General features: G+C 42.8%; 10 protein-coding genes across 11 annotated transcripts; 4 read left to right on the top strand and 6 right to left on the bottom strand.

Annotated features, from left to right (window-relative positions):
- The first annotated feature begins 740 nt into the window (after window positions 1–740).
- On the top strand, window positions 741–1758 carry LOC117590632 (probable U2 small nuclear ribonucleoprotein A'). Its single transcript, XM_034283454.1, has one exon. The coding sequence runs from the start codon at window positions 844–846 to the stop codon at window positions 1636–1638; it is 795 nt and encodes a 264-aa protein (XP_034139345.1). The 5' UTR covers window positions 741–843; the 3' UTR covers window positions 1639–1758.
- Window positions 1743–2661, bottom strand: LOC117590665 (respirasome Complex Assembly Factor 1). The gene is made up of 3 exons (XM_034283530.1): window positions 2481–2661; window positions 2292–2395; window positions 1743–2230 (listed from the first exon to the last, which is right to left on the bottom strand). The coding sequence occupies exons 1-3, from the start codon at window positions 2589–2591 to the stop codon at window positions 2035–2037; spliced, it is 411 nt and encodes a 136-aa protein (XP_034139421.1). The 5' UTR covers window positions 2592–2661; the 3' UTR covers window positions 1743–2034.
- Window positions 2662–4402: 1741 nt separating this feature from the next.
- LOC117590655 lies at window positions 4403–5788 on the bottom strand. Its single transcript, XM_034283507.1, has one exon. It carries the CDS (start codon window positions 5377–5379, stop codon window positions 4765–4767), a length of 615 nt encoding a protein of 204 aa, XP_034139398.1. The 5' UTR covers window positions 5380–5788; the 3' UTR covers window positions 4403–4764.
- Window positions 5789–7404: 1616 nt separating this feature from the next.
- On the top strand, window positions 7405–8100 carry LOC117590662. The gene is made up of 2 exons (XM_034283516.1): window positions 7405–7542; window positions 7602–8100. The coding sequence occupies exon 2, from the start codon at window positions 7610–7612 to the stop codon at window positions 8069–8071; it is 462 nt and encodes a 153-aa protein (XP_034139407.1). The 5' UTR covers window positions 7405–7542; window positions 7602–7609; the 3' UTR covers window positions 8072–8100.
- A 337-nt stretch (window positions 8101–8437) lies between these two features.
- LOC117590641 lies at window positions 8438–9289 on the top strand. Its single transcript, XM_034283483.1, has one exon. The coding sequence runs from the start codon at window positions 8594–8596 to the stop codon at window positions 9227–9229; it is 636 nt and encodes a 211-aa protein (XP_034139374.1). The 5' UTR covers window positions 8438–8593; the 3' UTR covers window positions 9230–9289.
- Window positions 9242–10756, bottom strand: LOC117590587 (GPI mannosyltransferase 1). Its single transcript, XM_034283344.1, has one exon. The coding sequence runs from the start codon at window positions 10718–10720 to the stop codon at window positions 9320–9322; it is 1401 nt and encodes a 466-aa protein (XP_034139235.1). The 5' UTR covers window positions 10721–10756; the 3' UTR covers window positions 9242–9319.
- On the bottom strand, window positions 10706–10970 carry LOC117590690. Its single transcript, XM_034283593.1, has one exon. It carries the CDS (start codon window positions 10935–10937, stop codon window positions 10740–10742), a length of 198 nt encoding a protein of 65 aa, XP_034139484.1. The 5' UTR covers window positions 10938–10970; the 3' UTR covers window positions 10706–10739.
- On the bottom strand, window positions 10905–11204 carry LOC117590676. Its single transcript, XM_034283558.1, has one exon. The coding sequence runs from the start codon at window positions 11193–11195 to the stop codon at window positions 10941–10943; it is 255 nt and encodes an 84-aa protein (XP_034139449.1). The 5' UTR covers window positions 11196–11204; the 3' UTR covers window positions 10905–10940.
- On the bottom strand, window positions 11045–11636 carry LOC117590680 (cx9C motif-containing protein 4). 2 transcript variants are annotated; one of them, XM_034283582.1, is made up of 3 exons: window positions 11478–11636; window positions 11235–11407; window positions 11045–11180 (listed from the first exon to the last, which is right to left on the bottom strand). In XM_034283582.1, exons 1-2 carry the CDS (start codon window positions 11542–11544, stop codon window positions 11256–11258), a joined length of 219 nt encoding a protein of 72 aa, XP_034139473.1. In that variant the 5' UTR covers window positions 11545–11636; the 3' UTR covers window positions 11045–11180; window positions 11235–11255. The 2 variants fall into 2 exon arrangements, with proteins under 2 accessions (XP_034139473.1, XP_034139463.1); XM_034283572.1 differs by having other exon boundaries at window positions 11063–11204; window positions 11260–11407.
- A 224-nt stretch (window positions 11637–11860) lies between these two features.
- LOC117590616 (dr1-associated corepressor) lies at window positions 11861–13228 on the top strand. The gene is made up of 2 exons (XM_034283412.1): window positions 11861–12011; window positions 12203–13228. The coding sequence occupies exons 1-2, from the start codon at window positions 11970–11972 to the stop codon at window positions 13109–13111; spliced, it is 951 nt and encodes a 316-aa protein (XP_034139303.1). The 5' UTR covers window positions 11861–11969; the 3' UTR covers window positions 13112–13228.
- The last annotated feature ends 2186 nt before the right edge of the window (window positions 13229–15414 follow it).

Here is a 15414-nt window from a genome sequence, read left to right as displayed (position 1 = left end):
GAACGATAACAAATTACTCAATGCATTTAAAAGTACAGTAAAAACCTACTACTATATACGCGACACAAAGATGAAGATCAAGATCAAGTAGTTTGCACGAACGACACAGGAAGTTTTATCCAGAGAGTTTGACCCAGTCCACCTCCACCGAACACACACGCACTTCGAGGTTAGAGCGTTGCCCGATATTCCCATAGTTGGCTCCATTGTTTGCCATTCAACTTAGACACAAAAGAAACGAAAATACGAAAAACTTAACGTGTTCATTATGGTTAAGCAATTAAAACTTCATTGTAATCTATTGAAATTCAAATTAAATGGAAAACAACTCAACTTAAGCCTGCGTTTATATTTTAAAGCTCTATTTAATTACTACCTTTTAGATTAGAGATCATCTGTGGCAGCTTGGCCAACGTTACTGGCAAATTACTTTTGATATAAATAAATTATTAAATCAAATGTTTTGCTCGCCACAAAAAAATGAAATCACAGCCACCTTTCGACGAAATAGAAATTTCATTAAATGTTTTGCTCGCCTCAACCAATAGAAGCAGAGCCACCTGTCAACGAAATAGAAATTACATTAAATGTTTTGCTTCCAACAAACAATGGAAGCAGAGCCACCTGTCGACGAAATAGCACACAAAACGAAGTCAGGTGCGGTTATCGCAAAAAAATACCATCCAAACATAATATATATCCACATGAAATATATATCGATATATTCATTTATCATCTCTAACACGCGTCGAATGCGGTGTTTTCTTTTTACTGTAATTTTTTGTTGAAAAACATAAAAGAAAGTAATTTTAAAGTAAAGTATTGTGTATATACACTGCCAAGATGGTAAAGCTTACTCCGGAGTTGATAAACCAGTCCATGCAATACATAAATCCGTGCAGAGAGCGGGAGCTCGATTTGCGCGGCTACAAAATTCCACAGATCGAAAATCTTGGTGCTACTCTGGACCAGTTCGACACCATTGACTTGTCGGACAACGATTTGAGGAAGCTGGACAATCTGCCGCACCTGCCGCGTCTCAAGTGCCTGCTGCTGAACAACAATCGCATCTTGAGGATCAGCGAGGGCCTCGAGTCCGTCGTTCCCAATCTGAGCTCCATCATTCTGACGGGCAATAACTTGCAGGAGCTCAGCGACTTGGAGCCGCTCACAGCGTTCAGCAAGCTGGAAACCATATGCCTTCTCATCAACCCAGTCTCCACAAAGACCCACTATCGCGAGTACATGGCCTACAAGTTTCCGCATCTGCGCCTGCTCGACTTCCGGAAGATAAAGCAGAAAGACAGGCAGGCGGCCCAGGAGTTCTTTCGCACCAAGCAGGGCAAGGACATGCTTAGGGAGGTTACCAAAAAGTCAAAACTGAGCGCCGCCGCAGCACTGGCAGCCGAAGCGAGTAGCGGCAAAGGCAGGGGCTCTGATGGTGGTCGTTTTGCCAACCCAGAGGATATGCAGCGCATCCGCGAGGCCATCAAGCGGGCCAGTTCCCTGGCAGAGGTGGAGCGGCTGTCACAGATTCTACAGAGCGGGCAACTTCCGGAGAAGTTCCAGCACGAAAAAGACCTGGGGCAGAACGGATCATCGCATAATGGCTCGGAGCCCGTGGCCATGGAGTACTAGGATTTCCCATAGCTGTCAGCTACCTTTTAACTGTAGAACAATATTTGTAATAAAAAGCCGCAACAAATTATGTTCCCATTTTTTGCACACTAGATACACATACATACATACACAAATATATATATTGTTTCTGGTTCTCAAGTAGTGCCGCTGGCCGGGATGGATCTTTCACAGAAAAATCTCCGTCTGCCAACAGCCAACAGCCTGCGGCAACCATTCAAATGCACACATGATGGTAATTCACTAAAGTTTAACAATCTACACTGAGTTTAAAAAATGACAAAACGGGTTAGCTTATTTTGGCTTCGCAAATGCATCTGCGGGAATAGTAGTATTGATATTGGACTCGGGAGTTTGTTACTGCTCTGATGCGGCGTCGAATGGCTGGGAAGTGTATTATGAGGACTTTGCAGCCATTATCGTGTCGTAGTGCAGGCCCGTGTAGAAAATTATCCACGTCACCAAGAATCCGGCGAAAGATGTCATAAATCCCTCCTTCACCAATTCCCAAACGCCTCCGTACGCCTCCTCGTCCACGTTCTGAAAGTTTATGGCGTACAGGTAGACAATGCCGCAGCTGATGCCGGCGAAACTGTGGGCAAAAGTTCATGCATTCGATATGAATTTATGCTATTTATAACCCAGCTACTTACAGCACAAGACCCAGGAAGCCTTTGAGCGGCACAATGCCCCAGATGACACCGAGGATAATGCCAAACACCTGTCGCGACCAATATATGACATCTAGGAATTCCTCCTGCAAAAGGCAAAGAGCATGAACAATCAGCCCTGTACGCGTGCTTTGGTTCACAGGTCGGTGCTCCGGTACGGAAGATTCTTACCTTGTCCTCCCATTCGGATTTTGTGATGGCGCGCGCGCATATTTCCTTCAGTGTGGATGACTTAGCGCTGCCGTTTCCATGACGCTCAATGGTATTCGTTTTGGTTGACATTATCAATTTCAGTTATGACCCACTTAAATTATTTGTTAATTAATTTTTTCCATAAAGTGCAGTGTGACCGCGGAATTATCGATAAAATTCGGTCAGACCCTCAAAAATATACCATAAATATACCGTAGTCAAAAATCATATTCCTCGATTTTGATGTTCTATTCGATATTGCTAGCTTTTAAAGACATTTAACACTGAAACAATAATTTAATCCAATCCCTTTTTATTGGATTAAGGTATACAATCCTTATATTTTTCATATTTGTATTTGAATTTTTCGTCGTCTGCCGCGTCGAGGCCGCTTACGTACATACACGCGTATTACAGTGATTCACCCTTAGCTTAGAAACTTTGTAAATTGTATCTTTCCTTCCTCTCCTGAACTCATGGTTTATTTATATTTATTTCTGTTCCATAATTATCAGTTAATTCTAAATTTAAAATAAATAAACAAAAGCTATAAACTATAGTCATAAATTAATAGACTTTATTATATATATTTAGTTGTTCAAACTCCCTTCGCAAAGAAAACAAGCTTTCAAAACTCCCTTTCATGAGCTTTCAGGAGCTTTAATGGTGCGAAATACGTCACAAAAAATGTCTTTTGGATTCTTTTGGAAAAGCAATTCTTTTCCAGGTTCACAATTTTCACAGCCATTTTTATCTCTGAGATTTAGTCTAATATATAAAATATTGGATACATTTGAGTTCGTAAATCTTTTGGTAATGTTATTTTTTTATTCAAGTCACTTCACTCACACGAAACCGTTTGATACGGAGGAAGTACAAGCTCAGACGAATCAATCTATACATGAAAAACATAGCAAACTAGTGGCTAATAGAAATAGCCTTCTATTAATTGAAACTGATCAAAAGAGGTTGAAAGTGATTGAACAAGTTGAGCAGCAACAAAAATTGTTTGTTGTAAAACAATTTAACAACAAAAAATACTTTTAATATTCAAGAACAACTGGATTGATTTGTTTTGTTGTTTCTTCTGTTCTGCCTATAAGTATGCTATATTTTTTGAAGCTTTGCCCCCAAAAGAGACTTCATAAATTATACTGTAATATCAGAGCACCTTTTATTTCGATAAAAGAGACAAGCAAGAGACGCATACGTTCCTCATCCTACAGCTCCATAATGTCGAAAACCGTTTCAGGTTTTTGAAAAATTAAAAAACAAGCATCAAGCTATGCTATAAATAATATCGCTATATATAATATCTGTATTGTTATCATGTTACTGCATGTTGTGTGTAGGGAAAAATGTTTACTGAAAGTTAGGTACAATCGGTGGGGTAGATTAAGTTCGTTGGGAACCCCAAAAAGGTTACGCTGACTGTTGGAGATATTATACAAATAAATATATTAAAGAGCAGACACATTAAAAAGGTAAATACAGTTTTTCGGGTACTTCAATTGTGTGGTTTGGTGGGTAGAAAAAAATCCCCCAGAATTGATATTCGACACTAAAGAGTCCATTTCCAAGGGCAACTTTAAGTAAAAGCGACGTTTTTGGAGTTAATCAGCATATTGATCAGTGTCAATGGAAATAGGTCATTGTAAATGAGCATCGTAGTGAGTAAGAGAGTAATTCTACGAAGTTATGAATGAGAATAAGTCATCGGAGAGTGGGCAAAGTTGGCAGAGCACTGCCCACGTAAAAGAAAATGTTGTTTATTTGCACAGTTGCTATGTGCTTTACCAAGCGCTTCATTGTGATCGGCGGGGGGGGGATTTTTCCAAGACAAAACTATCATTGGCTGCTTCCATGAAGTGGGCGTTTGAATTAAAAATATATAGAGGATCTCCTTTAAAATATTTTGTTTTCTTTAATCAGAATATTCATTCTTGGAATGAAGCACAATCTTTGTTCACTATGCTTTATGCTACGACTATAAATAATTAGCTAATCAATGTAAAATGCATTGCATGTGTGGCCCACTTAATCATATGATGAATATTATTGCTGAATGAACATTAACTAGGTGGCGTATAATAATACTTTAAAATGCTGAATGTTATGTTTGTAGCAGTCGGAAGTTACATACGATAAGACTAATGACTCTACAGTCGGTAGGAACCATTCAGTACGGAGGCAAGAAACAATTACAATATTAGTCTTTGGCCAGGTGGGCGTAGAGAGCTTCCTGTCTACTCTTCGCCTAGGTTCATATGCTCACATTGATGGCATTCTTGATCACAATATTCCCGGCCACGCCATTCACGATCGTGAGGTTGTTGTCGATCTCAATGCCCATGGATGGCGTCGGCTTGGGCGTCTCCTTTGATGTAGGGTTTTTGGGGGTATTTGTCCGCTTGCTGGGCGCCTTCTTGCCGCTGCCTTCGAGATCTAACGATTTCACCACCTTCAAGAGGCCGTTGCAGCCAGTGTAGTCGACGCTCTGCTGCTGGGAATCACTTCCCAAATAGATGCGTCCGTCATTTCCCGTATACTTGAGGGAACCACTATTGCTCTGGATTTTCAATCTGTTGGCATTGCCGATGACCTGTAGATAGCCCGAGTTGCTGACAATCCTTATCCGGTTGCCATTTCCGATGATACGCAGATCCCGGGTATTGTTCTCGATGCGGTACTCCTTGCAGTTGCCCACCAGATCCCTTCTGATGTAGCTGGCACCCTCTGGGGGCGAGGGACTCCTCTTGCCACCGTTGCCAGCTTTGGCCTTACTTGGTGCTTTACTTTTCTCTTTATTGCACGTCGAAAAATCGTCATCGTCATACGAATCACTAGCCGAATCCGCCTCTATCACACGCACGCCCATTTTGGTGTGAATTACCTTAGCTTTTGTCGTTTCTTTCCAATGCTAATCACCCGCAAAAATCACCGCTGCTGTAGTCCGGTCAGCAGTGGCTCATTCTCTCTACTCGTTTGGTTTATCTCTCTCTCCGTGTTGTGCTGTTCAATTCTGGTCGCTCACACTCGCTCTGCGAATATGGACTATGGGATGAGCAATCGTACGGTGGTCCCCGGTTTTGGTCTGTTTAGGTAATAATATCCAATTGTGTTTTGTTGTTGCCAACAGCGAACAGCGAGGCGCGTTGTTAGTGTCAGCTTCCGCAAGGGGAACACCCTTCTGTTTAATATTTGAAGTTCACTTTCACGAAGCAGCTCGTGCCAGATGTTGACTGAATGTTAGCTTGTCGGCTTTTGAACGATATCAGTGCCCGACGACCGCTTTTATACCGGGCCGTTCGTCTCTGACAGTCGTGTCGGGGCTTTTTTATTTTCACCCGGTGGCTGACGCGAATAACACTGAGTGGGCATGAGGAAAACGAATTTTTCGGGGGCTTTGTCTTTTGGGGAGCCCTCTGATAAGCTGATAATAACTATTTAGAGTGATTAATGCCCACCTGCGGACACCTTGGAATGGGTTCCCTCAGCCTATAAGAGCAAAATACAGTTGGATTATTCATATTCTCTGCACTCAGAGGTGGGTGCATAGAAAAAAACACCCATTCCTTAGTAATTTTAACGATCAGTTGATAAAATTCAACCAAAAAACTGTGGGGTTTTTGGACAACACTCCTCTTATCGTTTGTTAAGTCTGTTCATTCAAGTATCGGTCGTATATTTTGCCAGCAACTGTCGCATAATTATAACAGCTGAACAACAAAAGGTAATAACCCTTGATAAGACGATAAAGTTAACCAGAGCGGGAGATTCCAATCTACATATGTACATATGTGTGTATTTTCTATAAGCATAGTTGCCAGGGGAGATCGTTTGTATATCTAAGGCATTCGCTTCCTATTCGCCTGCGATCCAGTTTTGTTATGAACAATAATAATATTCGCACCTGAAATTAATGAACATTTCCAGACAGCGTTTTCAGTTTGCTGCCTTACCCGAAGTATTCTCTGTTTTGTGTGCCAAAAGCTTCCGACTTCGAGTCGGCTCTGCCTGTGCTTACTTGTTTCAAGTTCAGATTAAACATTAAATTTGATTTCAGTCGCTCGGGCAAGCTGGATCGGAGCAGAACTGAAAATGCGTATCAGCCACATGCGAGTTTTAGCATAAACATTTGTGCGAATATTTGTTTGTTTATTGGGGGGGGGGGAACAACCGCAGCGCATATACAAACTTAGCGGCAATCAACCCAAAATGACCTGCATAATAAACGAAAGGGGTTGATCACGATAAATCGAGGGGATTGCGTCAGCTGCTCCTCTTTGTTGGTGCACTTTCACGGGTGCAGTTGTTGTTGACAATTCCATTATCTTTTTAGACATATTATTATATGATTTATTTATTTAGCCGGTTCATCAATTTTAGGGCCGTTAACGGGGACTTTTCTTGAGTTATCTCAGTCACACTCGACAAAAGCCAAAGTCGAAATAAAACAATAATAAAACGAAGCATTATTAAGTACAAATTGCTCAATTCTATATCAGCTGCTACTTACATCACAAAACTATCAGAAATAATAATGAAATGGCTCGACCGAAAGAAAAACCCCCTGCAGCTGCTATCTAGCACGCGTTTAAGTCTGTTGGTAGAGAAGTGCTCGGCTCCCTCCCGGGTGAAACGGATGAAAAAAAACACCAATTCCAAACAATTGTATCTTTTATTTAGATCATCAACACGAACTTTAGGTTGTTTACAGATCCAAAATGAAAACAACATTATTTTGATAAGGTGTGAACATTTCAACAACGGATCCCTCAAAAAGATATATGCATGCATGGGAAAGATTAATTGCTTGAAGATAAATAATCATGCAATTTCCAAAGCACGCCAAAGAATGCACACGACAAACACGACATACAACTGCGAATGTTATTTTGCCATTCAGCTGTCTGCGATAAATATACCATCTCCATTTGACTTTATCGTGAGCTTTTTATTGCGAAATTGTATTTGTAAATAAATACAACACCTTACCAGCTGGGCACAAAGGAAGAAGAAATTATATCAAATCAACCGGGTAAGCATAAAGATCTCTTACGTGAGTTAACACTCATTAATCATTCAAATAACTTTCAGGTAGCAAAATGGAGTCAAAATCAAGTGTATTGGCAATTGGAGACGAGACCAGCGAGCCTACAGAAAGTCCGCCGTGTCTTACGCACAACGAATACACCTTTAAGGAGGAATTTAAGAACCACATACAGAAGTTACTACTACCGGACGCTCCTCAACTGGCAACTAGAGCAGATGACGATAAAATCGAAAAATTTTGTGCAACAGTAATGACGAAAAATGGGAAACAATACTATGAATTCGGTCGAGATGAATCTAGACATGGACATATCATATCTGGACCAACGTTGGACCCCAAAGGGGTTACACTATTAGTAAAGAATCGCTTAAGCAAAGAACACTGGGTAAATGAAACAGTAATAGAGTCTAAAATGCAATGGAGAGAAGTCCAGGAAATAGTTTCGGATTGTCTCGATGAGCAAAACCATAAAATATATCATTATTTGTGTTATTTGCAGGAAAATCGTAAATGATAATATATTGTTTGACTGTTATATTTAAATTGTTTTTTGTTTTTGTTTTTGAATTGAATCGCTACAGCGAAATTGGTTGGTCGCAGACGCTGAGTCCGCATTGACCAGGTACAAATGTTACTAAAAATGCTGAGCTCAAAATAGAGTTGTTTGCCGAACGAACACTAAAATTGTATGTACCTGTATGTTAGTTTAATTGACTTGTACTACTTGCACGGACATCGTATATAAATATTATAAACCAACAATTTTGCATTTCAATTTCAACTCCAATGCGATAAGCTGATAAATATTTGCCTTTCGCACGTAAAGGCAAAAATCATCGTATAGAAAACCCCCATCACTAATATTAAAAGCTTTGCATTTCTTTGGGATGGGAGCTTTTCTTGCGAAATAACTTGTATGATTTCGAGCTGCAACTAAACAATCCGTGCATTTAAGAGGTTGAGTTCCGTTAGTATTACCTTAGTTGCTGCAGAGATATTCACACGGAAAGCATTGTTAAAAAAAATAACAAAAGCCATGGAAGTCGAAACAAACAGTGGTGCTACCTCTAGTTCCACAAACCAAAAAATTGAGTCATCCCAAACTCCAGTGCTGATTATTTCCGAAAGACGTAGAGACACTCCTCGCACTAGGGGTAAAAAGAAGAAGGCTCCTCCTACTGAGGCTGCAGGGCAGCCCAAAATCAGCACTAAAACATTTCCAACGATTCTAAGCAGAATTCTGTTGAAAAGTAACACTCCACCTGTACTGCCACATAACGAAAATTTGTACACGAACCCCTTCACGCAAAATCTGTGTTTCCTGTGCATGGAGAAACCCGCCGAAAGGAAGCGCCTATACCATATGTTCCTATCGACGGATAAGAATCATCGGGAGAACTACGACCGAGTAAATGCCATTTACAGCAATCGAGCGGACATCAAAGTCGTAAACCAAATTTGCGTTGGTGCAATCTGTGCACGGTCTCTGTACCGCAAAGTTCAAAAACACTTTAGCGATGCTGTGTGGAACAAGCAAGGGAATGTGTTCGAAGTGGAAAAGATCGGAGAGAGAACCGTCTCTGCTGTGTCAGATCAAGTAAATAAGTTGCACAATGAGGAATTGGAAAAACTATTTAATTACATAAAGTACTTGAGCATTACAAAGAGCTGAGCAAATACTACCTTTAACTATCTGAATTGTGATATATTTTTTTACATTAAAACTGCTTTAAGCATACTTGTAGTATGTGCAACTTCCTGATTAAAGCAACTTCCTATAACTAATCTTAAACTGTGTGAACCCATAGTGACTCAATAGTTGTTCCAGGATGTATCCGTTTGTTACAAAAAACACTGCGCCCTGCAGTCCAATCCAGTTGAAGCTGTTCCACGTTTTGAACTCCAGCAGATACGCGGGGAGCAGCCACAGCGCCTGGGCCAACAGCCAGAGGACCAACAGGAATATAGATCGGCTCCACGACAGCAGTTTGAAGTTGTTCAGGCACAGGGGCAGGATCGCTAAATACCAGATAAAGTATTGTGAGGTCACCACTGAGTTGTAGGTAACGATTACAAAGGCCACGGTGAAGATGCAAAATGGCAGCGTCTGACGAAACTGGCCAAAGCTCAAGCTTAGGTAGAGAATGAGGCAAAACTGTGGAGCCACCACCAGGAGCTTTGTCAACAACGCAGGTTCCCCTACTGTCGCCGCGCTGCCCAGATATTGAAGCAAGAACTGCAGTGAGAAGTTGTGACGCGAGTCCTTGCGTACAAAGTGGTAGAGATACGCTTCGTAGATGTATTGCCAGCCATAGAGCGAATAGAAAGTCCATGTGAAGGCCACAAGGCTGAGAAGTGTTCCTAGGACTAGGCAGAACTGTTGCTTGTTGGGTCGCAGAATTTGGCCCAGAAAGTCCAAAGGAGTTCGCGTTAGACGTGATGACAAGGACAGGTAGTAGGCCAGACTGAATAGCAACGGGTATAGCCTTAGGTGGATCACCAGTCCGTGCGCTAGTCCAGCGGTAAAGATGAGCCAGTGCTTGTGCGAAGATTTGTGATCCGATCTAATCAGCAGGTAAATGGTCAAGATCACAAAGAAACTCGAAAAGCAGTCGCCGCTCCCGCGTGTAGATATGATAGCCGTCAACGGATTGTAGAGCCAGCAGCATGCGGAGGCTCGAGCTATGTTGTCCGGATGACTGCGTTCGTCCAACGCATCGAGGGACTGGTCTGGTTCCTGGGGCCTGTTGAACTTGCTGAGCAGGTGCTGCACGGTCTTTTGGTACTGACTCTTGATCTCCATGTGCACCAGATGATATATAAGAGTGGCAATGAGTAAATCGAAAGTCGCGTAAATTAGCTTTCCGCATGCCGGGTGTACCAATATGTTTAGTGTCTGCAGATATGCCATTATAGGGCTGTAACGATAGGTGTGCCGCGCAAACGGAGTCTCTCCAGCCAGCACCTGACGAGCTCCATCTGTGACCACTTTGTAGTCAATGTCCGTGTAAGGCACCGCTGACCTACTGTCGTGTATTTGTCCGTAGCAGATCAGAACAAGGCGAAACACTGCGGAGATCAGTAGATGGGTTCGAAAGCTAATCTGCAGGATTTGACGGCCAAATCGCTGCCATCTGGTACTTGGGACTTTCGTGCGTATCATTGTGTTTATTGTTATTCGTTTACAACTTTGTTTTTAGTTCCATTGCGCTCTTTCGAATGCAGCTCAAAAATTCCTTAAACTCGGCGTCGCAGATCTTATGCTGCACGTTCAGGTCGCGCGACACACAAACGGCATATGCTGAGGCCTTGTCGGCACACTTTGTTAGCAGAATTGGGTAGTTGCGGAGACGTTGGTTGGCTTTGCGCACCGATTCCATTCCTTAACGTTTGTGCGCCGGCACACGAAACTCAGTGGGAGGCAAAGGATCTGCTATGAACGCGTCGTAAATTGGCTTGGAGAAGAATATGAGCAGGGAGCTTGTCAGGAAAGTGATCTGGAACAGTCGCGGGTTTCGCTGTATCCAAGAGCGCTTGGGAAGCACGGCTGTACGACGGCGCTGACCAGTTTGCTGCTGTTCCTTTTTGTCCAACAAGTCTTGAATGTCTTTTGGAGGCTTGTACTGCGGCATGGACATTATATTTCACTGTTACCAACGAAAATTAGCGTGACTTACAGCATAAAGTGCACCTTGAACTCACGACTTGCCGGCACCTTTGGATGCTTCTGTTTGGTATGGTTTTTCCAAATCAATTCCACTGCAACAAAGCGAAACCTTATGCCACTTTAGACAACATTGGCGCATAGCCTCGAGAACGTCAGCACATTTATTCTCCTGATAATTGTTTTCTGCAATGCGAATTCTTGATAAGTGGCACAGACTTATATAATAACAAAAGAGCCCATACTCGGTACGCACCATTCAAGCAGGCTTGTATACGGCACGCGTTCGCTTTGCAAGGATCCTTCTTTGTATTCGCAGACATGTAATTATATAGCTATTTTCATCGATTTTAAATGCAAACTAAAATTTATTTTAACACGGCAGTCTCCTTGGATGTGTCAAGTGAAGTTATCGATAACATATACCGTCTGACCATCCGTAAATATACCGAATCGGAAATAATTTTCCTTGATTTTTATATTCTATTCAATATTATCAGCTAGTTAAGATTCTCGGCAGTAAAATTATAGTTTTATCCGATTTATGAATCAATTGTCCACAATATTGGCTAGTTTTCACGATATATTTGCGGTATTTTTTAACATGAGATGGTATATTTTTGAGGGTCATGCGGTATATTTGATCGATTAATCCGCGGTCATACTGCAAGGAACTGTTCTTGTGTGAAAAACACACACACATTTGTTATATTTTGCTAGGACTTACTATATTACTTCACAAGGAGAAATGCCTTCGAAAAAGAAAAAATACAACGCGCGCTTCCCAGCGGTGAGTACGGAGGAAGCGGAAGTGGTCATTAGCTTGGGCTCTGGCGTGCACCGACAATGGTTATCAGTTTTTATGCATGTGTACATACATACTCACATAATCAGAGGCTCCGTGTTGTGGGCGCAGCGGCAGAGCAGCATAAGCACGGTGTGATTTGATATTGATTCGATTTTAATGCTTTTCCTCCGCAGGGTCGCATCAAGAAGATCATGCAGAGCGACGAGGAGATTGGTAAGGTTGCACAGGCGGTACCCGTTATCATTTCCCGGACGCTGGAGCTGTTCGTGGAGTCGCTGCTGACGAAGACGATGCGCATTACGAATTCACGCAATGCCAAGACATTGTCCACGTCCCATATGAAGCAGTGCATCATGTCGGAGCAGCGGTTCGATTTCCTCAAGGAGCTCGTGCGGAATATACCAGACATCAGTGTGGCCGAGGAGGCAAGCTCCTACAATGATGACAGCTCGCCAGAGCAATATCCGGACTCAGATACGCCATATGACCTTAGCCTGCCATCCACATCTATGCGGTCATTGCCGAATGGAGGCGGATCCGCTATCGGCCCCTACATGCGCTCAATGAGCTTGAACGGCACCGGCCTAAAGCGGCAGCAGCAGCAACAGCTCCCCCCATCCACACACACCCCATCGGTCATTGTACCATCTGTGGCGCACACGCACCAACTGCAGTTGGGGCACGTGCCCGCCAAGTTGGCTCGCTCGGAATCAACTCCGTCCTACACACCACGGGGCAGACCGCCCAACCCAAACTCCTACCATAAGAAACAGTCGCACGACACTGCCATACCTGCTCCGATCTGCAGCTATGAACTCAACAAGCCAATAGTCAAAATCGATTATAGCAACGTGCAGATGCCGACCACCAACCTGTGCACCCCAGAGGCAGAGGCAGACGCCAACGTTGCATTCAACTTTGACATTGCGGCTCCAGTCATCAATATCGATCTGACGAATATTGTAGCAGCTGGAACGGCTGGAAAGAGCAGCGCTCCCATCATTCCAAAGGCCACTGCGGCATCAACGACCCCAACTGAAACCATTTTCGAATTAGACGAAGACTATGACAATTTTGATTAGTTTTGATTAGTATCTATGTGAATGCGCTTTTAAATTATTGATACATTAACATGTACTCTAGCTCTAAGTAATCACAATACAACTTTTGCAAAATAAAGACCATGCTGGATTTTAAGCAGAACCCATGTGCTCCCTTTTACTAATCAAATATGAAATCAAGAGATTTATGATCACTCGAGCTGAAAGCGATGGTTCAACGACTTTACCTGTGTCTAACGATGCGCAACAAGGTGGCCAAGATCAATTTTAAAATCGTATTTATTGAGAGGAAGAATTGTGCAGAAATTCTTACACTATTCAGAAATCTTGCAATCTGAGAAGCTTACCCAAAACATGGTAAATTATTAACCTATTACCACAAAAACTTCATTTGACTAGCCTAAGCCAAGCCATCCCAAGAGGCAAAACAATTGGCCCCTGGAATTCCCAGTGGCCTAGTAAACTGTGACCTTTATTTGTTTTGCGTTAATCTATTTATATGTGGTATATATACACATAATAATAATTACGAGTATTACTTAATTTCGCCCAAGGTGCGCCCACTGACTGCCACTTAGTCATTGTGTAATCCTCGGTCACAGTCAATTACAATTAAATGCCTTTCAATCCCCTTTCGTACATTTGTATATTCGCACACGCAATCACGGGCCAGCAATTGATATTAATTTGGGGCTTCTATGTACTGGTATATGTGGGTCAAACATTGATGTGTCCTTCCAGAGACTGCACTCGGATGATGAACTGACAAGCGGAATAACTAAAGCCAAATATCGCGTGGGAAAATCTTATTGCAGCGAAATTTCAAGCCGCTCCTTGGCTCCTTTTTGTGCACAAAGGTGCAGTTGAAAATTATATGAATTATTAGGAAAGCACAGTCAGAGGGATTTTGGGTTTGGCATGGCTGATTAGGGTCAGCAGAAGGCCGAGATGATTAGTCTCCCACCCCCCCCCCACGATTATGGGAAACCAAGCCCAGATCAGGGCTGGTGAGCTGCTCATATTTGGGGGAAAAGAAAGGAGAAGCAAGAGGAAGTCCCATCACTGAGGAGACACGATTTCGTGAATTCAATTTCCCCAAAAAGAAGTCCAGATCTGCCCTCCTCCATTGTGGTGTGCTGCCCCCGGTGACTACAGCTTGAGTCATGGTAAAAAGTTTGAAACAATAAAAACAACTTGCGGCGCGCCGCCAGTGCCAAGTTTTCATGTCCAAGGCGTATTTATGTCAACCGGAAGTAGGTTTACTGACCCACGTATACCCGTACGTGTGTACGTTCAACCAAAAGGCAGCTTCGACAATCGTCGTCCGCGGTCGGCGACTCCTTCGGCGGTTGCCTCGAGTGGTCATCCCCAGAGCGCAGGACGACGATAGCCCCTCGTATAAGAACGTATTTGCCTTTAGCGGATTAGTTTTTCTTCGAACGGCGAGTGCAGTGCATCGGATCGATGCCAATGCGCGTTGTGATTTTTGGGTACTTCTACATTTGAAATTCAATTTCAATTCATTTCAATATTTTTTAAAATTCGCGAAGAATCCAAAAACTGCTTCGAAACGATCGATAAACAAAAACTTGAATCAAACACAACAAGAAAACTAAACCAAAAAAACATTTAAAATATCAGAAAAATTATAGCATTAACGACAAAAGTTAACTCCTGGATGTCTCCAGGAATTCCTATGACTTTGGACTCTGCTCTGGGGAAACGAACTCAACTTTTTGCTGAAGTCGCTCGTTCTGGGGTAGTCGGGGGCTATCACGACATTAGCCAAGGATTTTTCCCCCTCCCATCACTGCCACTTAAAAGTCAGCAGCACCCAGCCCGAGTCAAGTGGGTTTTCTGAGAGGGTTTACGAGTTGCTGTTTGTTTCTGTTGCTTTTGCTGTTGTCTTGATGTTGCAACAGTGCGCCGTGGCATAGGAGAGCCTCCAAGTGGGGCTCCAAGTGTTGTTGACTCTTAGCCGCTGCACAAGGCAAAATGAAATTTGTTGCGGTTTTGACCCTATTCCAAAGCCAAGGAAAACCGCACTGTACCCCAGCCTGTGCTCGACTCTCGGCTATGTCCATGTCCTGGCTGACACATCCCACATTCCACATCCTCGTCCCGTGACTTGGAGTCTCATGCGAAGTCTCTCACGTGCGTGCAGATACCCGACAGTGGGAGCATCCCAAAATATATGATTTAAGACCGGGAAGAAGGAAGGAAGTGTGTGCAAAGTGTATAAAAATATAGGACTAACATGCATAAATGGATATATTAAATGTGTGTGTGTGCGTGTGTATGTGTGTGTAGGGACATCGCGTGCC

This window comes from Drosophila guanche, unplaced genomic scaffold, assembly GCF_900245975.1.
Source record: "Drosophila guanche unplaced genomic scaffold, DGUA_6, whole genome shotgun sequence".
In the NCBI taxonomy this organism is placed as follows: domain Eukaryota; kingdom Metazoa; phylum Arthropoda; class Insecta; order Diptera; family Drosophilidae; genus Drosophila; species Drosophila guanche.
The sequence above is the reverse complement of the archived record's forward strand: the minus strand, read 5'-3'. Positions and strand labels throughout refer to the sequence as shown.

Excerpts from the sequence above, each read along its gene's own strand:
- LOC117590632 (XM_034283454.1), top strand. The coding sequence starts at position 844 with ATGGTAAAGCTTACTCCGGAGTTGATAAACCAGTCCATGCAATACATA.
- LOC117590665 (XM_034283530.1), bottom strand. The coding sequence starts at position 2,591 with ATGTCAACCAAAACGAATACCATTGAGCGTCATGGAAACGGCAGCGCT. Across the intron at positions 2,396-2,480 it reads AATCCGAATGGGAGGACAAG|GAGGAATTCCTAGATGTCAT; the intron begins GTAAGAATCTTC and ends TGCCTTTTGCAG. Across the intron at positions 2,231-2,291 it reads GGCTTCCTGGGTCTTGTGCT|TTTCGCCGGCATCAGCTGCG; the intron begins GTAAGTAGCTGG and ends TTTTGCCCACAG.
- LOC117590655 (XM_034283507.1), bottom strand. The coding sequence starts at position 5,379 with ATGGGCGTGCGTGTGATAGAGGCGGATTCGGCTAGTGATTCGTATGAC.
- LOC117590662 (XM_034283516.1), top strand. The coding sequence starts at position 7,610 with ATGGAGTCAAAATCAAGTGTATTGGCAATTGGAGACGAGACCAGCGAG.
- LOC117590641 (XM_034283483.1), top strand. The coding sequence starts at position 8,594 with ATGGAAGTCGAAACAAACAGTGGTGCTACCTCTAGTTCCACAAACCAA.
- LOC117590587 (XM_034283344.1), bottom strand. The coding sequence starts at position 10,720 with ATGATACGCACGAAAGTCCCAAGTACCAGATGGCAGCGATTTGGCCGT.
- LOC117590690 (XM_034283593.1), bottom strand. The coding sequence starts at position 10,937 with ATGGAATCGGTGCGCAAAGCCAACCAACGTCTCCGCAACTACCCAATT.
- LOC117590676 (XM_034283558.1), bottom strand. The coding sequence starts at position 11,195 with ATGTCCATGCCGCAGTACAAGCCTCCAAAAGACATTCAAGACTTGTTG.
- LOC117590680 (XM_034283572.1), bottom strand. The coding sequence starts at position 11,544 with ATGTCTGCGAATACAAAGAAGGATCCTTGCAAAGCGAACGCGTGCCGT. Across the intron at positions 11,408-11,477 it reads TATACAAGCCTGCTTGAATG|AAAACAATTATCAGGAGAAT; the intron begins GTGCGTACCGAG and ends TTCGCATTGCAG.
- LOC117590616 (XM_034283412.1), top strand. The coding sequence starts at position 11,970 with ATGCCTTCGAAAAAGAAAAAATACAACGCGCGCTTCCCAGCG. Across the intron at positions 12,012-12,202 it reads ACAACGCGCGCTTCCCAGCG|GGTCGCATCAAGAAGATCAT; the intron begins GTGAGTACGGAG and ends TTTCCTCCGCAG.